The sequence below is a fragment of the Neolamprologus multifasciatus genome, chromosome 7 (genome assembly GCF_963576455.1).
Source record: "Neolamprologus multifasciatus chromosome 7, fNeoMul1.2, whole genome shotgun sequence".
Taxonomy (NCBI): domain Eukaryota; kingdom Metazoa; phylum Chordata; class Actinopteri; order Cichliformes; family Cichlidae; genus Neolamprologus; species Neolamprologus multifasciatus.
In genome coordinates, this window is record NC_140445.1 from 9,748,799 (window position 1) to 9,757,141 (window position 8,343).

The 8,343-nt window shown below is 43.1% G+C and overlaps 1 protein-coding gene across 2 annotated transcripts; it reads left to right on the forward strand.

The window, feature by feature from the left end:
- Positions 1–1,166: 1,166 nt before the first annotated feature.
- Positions 1,167–7,245, forward strand: LOC146513751 (nuclear mitotic apparatus protein 1-like). 2 transcript variants are annotated; one of them, XM_085165141.1, is made up of 5 exons: positions 1,167–3,916; positions 4,029–4,188; positions 4,380–4,519; positions 4,704–4,757; positions 4,858–7,245. In XM_085165141.1, the coding sequence occupies exons 1-5, from the start codon at positions 3,859–3,861 to the stop codon at positions 4,866–4,868; spliced, it is 423 nt and encodes a 140-aa protein (XP_085021267.1). In that variant the 5' UTR covers positions 1,167–3,858; the 3' UTR covers positions 4,869–7,245. The 2 variants fall into 2 exon arrangements, with proteins under 2 accessions (XP_085021267.1, XP_085021266.1); XM_085165140.1 differs by lacking the exon at positions 4,858–7,245 and having other exon boundaries at positions 4,704–4,838.
- The last annotated feature ends 1,098 nt before the right edge of the window (positions 7,246–8,343 follow it).

The following is an 8,343-nucleotide window of genomic DNA, read 5'->3' on the forward strand; positions in this document are numbered from 1 at the left end:
TCTGTACTGAACAGTCATTTAAGAGTAGCTAGTAAATAATAATTAGTTAATGTTGTTCATGAGACTAAAGTCATCTCACTATGGTAATGTAAATATAATATGGCCAATATTATAGTATTGTCAGATTATTGTCAGAAATTAAGTTAGGTTGGTAACAAAGACAAAGCAATAAGAATAATAAGAAAAAAAAGGTGCACAAGCTCTCATATCTATATATCACTGACTTTCAGCTTGTCATATATATATATATATATATATATATATATATATATATATATATATAGATATATATAGATATATATAGATATATATAGATAGATATAGATAGATATAGATAGATATAGATAGATATAGATAGATATAGATAGATATAGATAGATATATAGATATAGATAGATATAGATATAGATAGATATAGATATAGATAGATATAGATATAGATATATATATATATATAGAGAGATATAGATATAGATATATATATCACTGACTTTCAGCTTGTTGTGTTTGTGGATATATGACTGACTTTAATTATCCATAAAATCATCAGATTCTCTGTAAGATTAAGGTCGACTATATGTATATTTACAAGTAGAGGCTTTAAAACCAAGTTAATGCTGAAAGTACAAACATCACTAGTGTCACACAACTTTGCCGACATGTGGCCAACAGCAATGTTTTAATGTTCTTCGCTATTAAACATTCGCACATGAATAAGTGACGTCATATTCAGTACTTACTTTTGACAGTTCACTCTTGGCCGCTCCCTTCTGCCGTATTTTGCGGCAAAATTATCCACACCCACCGCCGCGCTATGAATTGTGGGATATATGGGACCACGAAGCGTGCACCGGACCACGCTTGATATTTGGGGAAATCGACGGCGCATTTGGAGTATGCATTTCAAGTACACTTCGAATAGTTTGGATCTTCTTTTGCTGCTGGTTCAGTCAATATTGTTTGGAGAGAGGAAAAAACCTGCAGCTTCAGAATCGAGCGCAAAAAGAGCGTCTAAATGATGCCACTGAGGATCGGTTCAGAGCCATTGCAGAGTTTCTAGAAAGTGAGTTTTTTTTCTGGAGCGACTTCTTAAAAGAGTGTCTTTTTGAATGAGTCTGATATTAATACAAGCTATATATAATAAAGGCTTCAGCTGGTGAATCACAGCATTGCCAGTCTCTGTCAGTGCACCCCAGGGCGGCTGTGGCTACAATGTACTGTAGCTTGCCATCACCAGTGTGTGAATGGGTGGATGACTGAATGTGTAAAGCGCTTTGGGGTCCTTAGGGACTAGTAAAGCACTATACAAATACAGGCCATAGCTTATTGAGGCTTATGTTGTTCCAAACCAATGACTGAAGTACATATGATTAAAGGGGATTTCATGGTCTGATCAGGCCTAAAGCACTTTGTATTTCAGAAAGTGTTAATGTAGGAACTTCTTTGCTTTAAACACATTGTTTTCTCTCCCTTAACCTCCTAAGACCCATACTCTTCCACGGTGTTACGTCCTTCTGCAGCCTCTAATCTGCTTAGTGTGTTCAGCTGGTGCTAATTGGCCACACCTAGTCAGGTGTGAATAAAAGCATACCTGAGGCAAGCTTCCCAGGGAGCTCACTTGTCTTTCCCTTGGTGGCAGCAGCCATTTTAGCCAACCTGGTCTTCCATTTTAAGATAAAACCTCTTCTCACCCATACTCTGGTATTCATCTCCTTTTTTTTATGTTGCGGCTTTTGAGCCGGGTCATAACATAAGCGGGGGCTCATCCGGGAGCTTTAAACATTTTAGTGGCGATTGAATACCAGTTTGTTTGACTTTTAAGTGGGTGAGTGAAGGTGCTCGCTGTGATTGAGCAACGTCCCTTTAGTGTGTTTCAGCTAGGTGGCTGTGCTACCCTTCCATCGAAGCACTTGTTTGTTGTTTTGCTTTGTTTTAATTTGTTGTGTTTGGTGGTTACCCTGGGTGGGGGTACGCTTCAGAGTTTGGTAGGAGATCATATCCCTGGTCTGCTGCCTACCCTTGAGTTAGCGTTTAAAGTTGCCTCAAGCCCGGTACACCACTGAAGACTAGACGAGTAAAGTTTTATTGTGTTTTAACGTTTTAGAGAGTTGCTCATAGTAAACCAGTGGTACCAAACTTGGAAAGAGGTTTGAGTCCATTATGGTCCTATGGTGAGGCAGGTAGGCCATTTTTAAGTTTGCATAGTGTGTACACCATGTGTGTGCATCTGTCTGTGTCGCTGGATGCTAATAACATCCTCATGAGATGAGTGTTTTGTGTTGTGACCTTTAGTGTTGTGGGGAATATGGCTATTTTGTTGGATCACTTGTGAGTGTTGTTGGCCAGGTGATGGCAATAACACTGTGGGGTGCTGAGCCACCCTTGATGTGATCATTGTGTGGCCATAGCTCTCCATTTTGTGGTTGGTCACTAGTGTGCTTGATTTACTGAACTTTGTGGATTAAAGTAACTTGTTGTGGTATAGGGCCACTTGTATGTGACTGTGTGTGTGGTAGAGACAACAGATCACCTAGTTGTGATTATTTGTTGCTACTTTCGCTTTTGTGTTGTAGCAGATCAGGTAATCATTTTGGGTTTGTGACTGTTGTGCTCCTTTGTGTTGGTCACATGTTACTTTTTGTGTGTTCAGCGTGGCAACTTCAAATCCTCATGCCCATCCATGCTTGGAGATGCCAACTATAATGTGAACACTGTGCTTCTGTTAGCTCTAACTCTTATTCCAGGTTTGTGGGTCAAGGACCTGAAGGCTTCAGAGGGGCTTTTAATAAATTTAGGGGTCGTAGAGGAACCCTTTTAAGGGAGGAGGTGTAACGTCCTTCTGCAGCCTCTAATCTGCTCAGTGTGTTCAGCTGGTGCTAATTGGCCACACCTAGTCAGGTGTGGATAAAAGCATACCTGAGGCAAGCTTCCCAGGGAGCTCACTTGTCTTTGCCTTGGTGGCAGCAGCCATTTTAGCCAACCTAGTTTTCCATTTTAAGATAAAACCTCTTCTCACCCATACTCTGGTATTCATCTCCTTTTTTTATGTTGCGGCTTTTGAGCCGGGTCGTAACACACGGCATGCAGCATTTTTAATTTCTCTTTGATATTTGGGCTGACTGGGACCTGATGAACGTAAAAACAAAGAATTACCAGATTTTTCTTTTACCTATTTTTTTGTTTCTAAGAAAAAGGAGAGCCCCATATAAGGATATTTGTTTAAAATTTCGATAGAACAGTTGCGGTAAAATGTCCTTGTAAGTGGATATCTGGCTCTTGTAGAGCAAAATTGAGTATTTTGGTGTAAATAACCCAAAATGTGATGTCCACATATGTGGATGCCAGGTCCTAGGAGGTTAAATAACAGATCTTTTGCACCTTTGGACACACCCTGCATTCCTGCTGGGTGGGATCCAAATTGTGTCCTGGTACATGGACTGCTACTTATTTAACACTTTTCTACTGTGGTAGAACAGGGTGTTTTAGCCTACAAACCAAATTCACTAATTTAGATAACACACTAACTCTAGTGGATCAGTGTTAGTTTGGGGTCTTGCACAAGGACGCTTCAGTAATGTGAGCAACTGACCTTCATGTTAAAAGATGATTGGCTTTACTTCCTGAGCCTCACTGTAAAACTTCCTCACTGATATCATTTTTATTATAATGGGTAATAAATATATTACTGACCTGAGCTTGTGTGTGTGTTTTGTTGTTTAGGGGACTGCACATTTAATGCAAGCAAGAGCTCTTCTCTGCGTTGGGACCACATTAGAGATGGCATCAGCCTAACAGCTGAAATTTCAAAGGTAGAAAACGTAATCTTTGTATTTCATTTTTCTCTTTAAAGGCTTTGTGATGGAGAGTGAGGGTTGTGTTTATTTGAGCGAGGAACTTGACGCCCATCTGAGAGAACGTAAGTCACAAATATGTCACTTTTGTTTTTCCCCTCTGGGGTAAACTGTAATAAGAAGTCTTTAGCAAAACAAACTAACTGGCTTAACTTTATTGTGTAATCTTTGTCTCAGATTTGACTTTCTCTGAAGAAATATTTGAGCAATCAGCAGCCACCTCTGGCTCCAACATGCCAAGCATCTCTTCCTTCCTGTGTGAGGAGTCTCCTTTCTTCCACCGAACCACTAGAATTAAATTTGTGGACATAGAAACTGTGGCTTCGTCTTCAGTCAGGTACCAGATTTCACTTAAATATTTCCAGGTTATGTTACAATATTCATTTAAACATATAAGACAGTTTTATGGGTTATGTTAATCCAAACTTCCTCGTGTCATATTATCTTATAATATACATGATAAAAGTCCACAGGTTGTCATCATTTCGTTGAAAATCTTTACCTTTCTGATCTGCTTAATTCACACAGCAGTTCCCCTCTGGAGGATGTAATGAACACACCGAAGTTTCAGCTGAGGAAAGTGCAGCGACAAATGATCAAGGAGCGAGACTACCAAGATAGTTTGGAGAGGGAGCTGGCCAGCAAGATTGCACTCATTGAACAAAGAGGTACTATCTGTTGAATGTATGGTTTGCATTTTGTTAGACTTATGTGAGAAATGGCAAAACTTCTTATTAAAGTACCACTCCATATTTTGTCTAAGATTGTCTGCATTTTCATTTAAGCTTTTTATATATATCATATTTTCAAAATGGGTTTCATGCTTTGGTTTTCTTTCTCTCTCTTTCCCAGAGTCTCACATTAGGCAGTTGCAGTACCGCCTGGATAAACTGAAGGAAGAACAAGGTGATCTGGAGCATGTTACCAAAGAACAAATTAATGAGCTTGACATCAAGAACAATGAGTAAGTACCCAAGACCATAACATCATTTCATCCCCTCCCTAGTGTACTATTAAAGGTTGTGAAAGTGCTCCTGCTTAATGGCAAAAGAATCCTGGAAACGTATGCCGTACTTGATGATGGCTCCCAACGTACCATGCTTCTGACATCTGCAGCTCAGCATCTCCACCTAACTGGGAAAGCTGAAAAATTATCACTCAGAACTGTCCATCAAGAAGTTGAAACTATTCAAGGTTCTTCTGTAAGTTTCCAGATTTCTCCCATCGCACATCCAGAGAAAACTTACACAATTAATAATGCCTTCGCTACAAGTCACTTAGCACTTTCAGACCACACCTACCCCGTATCCTCTCTTCAACCGAGATACAAGAATCTTCAAGGTATCCCATTAACCTTTTATTAACAAAGCAGCTCCACTACTGCTCATAGGCTCTGATCATACCCACCTTATTACGCCTATTGCACCAGTTAGACATAGACCGTTTGGATCTCCTGCAGCAGTCAAAACCCGCTAAGGATGGACACTCCAAGGTCCAATCACAGACTTCCAACCCCAGAGCAGTTCCACGCATGCCCAATGTTTGTTTACATCTTCCCGACGGTCTGCAGGTCTGGGCCTGCCGCTGCATCCCACCCGGTTGGCATTTGGACCTGCTTTGCCACCACCGCTGGCTACATGGTCGGCCCCCTGAACTGTCTGGCCTGCGTTGTCGACCCCCTGAACCTATATTAGACCTGTAGCATGTCCGATTCCTCTGCCCCCGCTTCGTGAAAAAGAGCATCTCTAATCCTTTGAACATATTTCTCAGTAGAAATATGGGGGCAGCTGTTGTAAAGGCTCACCTTTTAGCACATTCACTTCACCAGATGCACGTCGTTTCTTTTCCTCACCTTTGATTGGGTGTGGTGCTTGGCCTTAATTGCACTCACCTGTCACTCGTTATATAAGGACTGCGCTCACCTACCCCTCACTCTTTCTTCACTCCCACATGGGGCGGCAGCTGAGGTGAGTTTCTCTTTGAGTCTCCTGAGTTCATGTATCATTTTGAGTTACTTAAATCATACTATGTCCGTTTTAGAGATAGCAGTCATGTGTGTCTTTCCTTCCTTTACCCATTATTCAATGAAATGACAAAACTTGTAAACGATTGACTGCTTATTCTCATTCTAATCGGATGAGCCCATGATGATGACTACTGAAACCCTGAACCTTCCTCCAAAACATGCACACTGTAAAACTAACAGGGTTGTCTTTGTATGTTTACCGTTAGCGTTGGCTGTCAATCCAGGAGACTTTCCACAGGCCGCTTGCAGATCTGCAGACTTCTTTAAGCTGTTCCCTGGGGATTTTCGTGCCGAGCTGTGCAGCTTGTTCAGATCTTTGTTCAGGTAGTTGCTTTTAGGGGTGTTTTTAATGGTTAACATCACAGACAGTCTCCGCTCAGCCTGAGAGTAATGCAAGTGAAACTTAGCAAAGTGCTCAAAAGTTTTGTCACAATTTTGTGAGCTAAAATTACATTCACTGGGCTGAGGGCAGCACGAAGAGTAGAGCTTGGAACCGGCGGATTTCCTCTTCTCCGGTTCTGGAAGATCCATCCATCTTCATCCGCTTCATCCGAGGCGGGGGCAGCAGCCTAAGCAAAGAGGCCCAGACCTCCCTCTCCCCAGCCACCTCCTCCAGCTTATCCGGGGGAACACCAAGGAGTTCCCAGGCCAGCCGAGAGATATAATCTCTCCAGCGTGTCCTGGGTCTGCCGCGGGGCCTCCTCCCGGTGGGACATGCCTGGAACACCTCACCCAGGAGGCGCCCAGGGGGCATCCTTGTCAGATGCCCAAACCACCTCAGCTGGCTCCTTTCGATGTGGAGCAGCAGCGGCTCTACTCTGAGCCCCTCCCGGATGGCCGAACTTCTCACCCTATCTCTAAGGGAGAGGCCAGCCACCCTTCGGAGGAAGCTTATTTCCGCCGCTTGTATCCGCGATCTCGTTCTTTCGGTCACTACCCACAGCTCGTGGCCATAGGTGAGGGTAGGGACGTAGATCGACCGGTAAATTGAGAGCTTTGCTTTTACACTCAGCTCCCTCTTCACCACGACGGACCGGTGCAGTGTCTGCATTACTGCAGCTGCAGCCCCACCCATGGCAAATTGGTCCTGGGTGAGGGACCAGACAAAGAGCGATTCAGAAGACCCTTATGAAAAGAACACCGAGGGAACAGTTTACCCTGCCCGGGATAGGGTTACCGGGGCCCCGTTCTGGAGCCAGGCCCGGGGAGGGTGCCCGAGGGCGAGCGTCTGGTGGCCGGGCCTTAGTCCATGGGGCCCGGCCGGGCACAGCCCGAAGAGGAGACATGGGCCCATCCTCCCGCAGGCCCACCACCCGCAGGAGGCGCCATAGGGGTCGGGTGCATTGTGTGCCGGGTGGCGGCCAGGAGCGGAAGCCCTGGCCGCCACACAATTGTACAGCCGTCACACAATTGTGTGATTATTTTTTACTACAGTACTCCTTAAAGAAGCAAAGAGTTTCAAAGTGTTTCGTAATCGCAAAATATCAGGGGAAAAGATATAATCACTGCCAATTCTTAAATCTTGTCTTGATAATAAAACATGTCTTGGTAACATCACAACCAATCTAGAGCAAAAAATGTGTAACGAGTATGACCACAAAACCACCTTTTTTTTTTTTTTTTTTTTTTTTTTTTTGTATTAGTTTGGTTTTTTTTGGGGGGGAGGGGGTTAGGTTAACCGGTTTGTTTACATATTCCACTCTCCGTGTTCCAGATGTTGCATTCGCAGATTCTCATTTTCACCGAAAGATCGTCTCTTTCCGCCTGGTCTTGTGTTTCTGTGCTTCTGTAACATAAAGAACGAGCTGACATTTTTCTCACGACACCAGCGATCAGCTCAACAGGCCCTCAGTTTACATGCATGAATCCTCCTCCTCACCTGTCAGCTGTTTAACACCTGCTGATAAATCGAGAAACACGCCCACGTTACCTGGTGATAGTCTGGGCAGCCGGTGCTCGATATAACGCAATGTCGGCGCATTTTTCTGCACAAGATAAGTAAATATAGTATTTTTTTTTTTCCCGAGCGCAGAGCTGCTGGAGCTTGTTTCCTTACAGAGCACTCCACTTTATCAGCGGCTGATGTCCAATCACACACAGCTTTGAAACCTCACCTGAGTTTTAGCTCTCAGTGGTTAAACGCTGGACTTAATTCACTCAGGTTCTGTCTGTCGGGTCACGTTTACTTCGCTGTTTTATTTACAACTGAGCAAATCGGTTTGGCCGAGGTTAAAGTTACGTTTCATAACGGCATAGTTTTGCTGAAGTTTAATGGTTCACTGGCACATGTTAGACTGAACCATTCGCTTTTCTTTATCTGGTGTGTTTTGGAATTTTTAATAGTGAATTTTGAGATTAAACTGACTTTTTATACAAAGAGGATAGAGAAGGCGCATTTCAACCGAGAGGAGCAGAGTTTGCAACAGCGTGTTCATCATGAAGATGCAACCTGGACAGAAATATTAC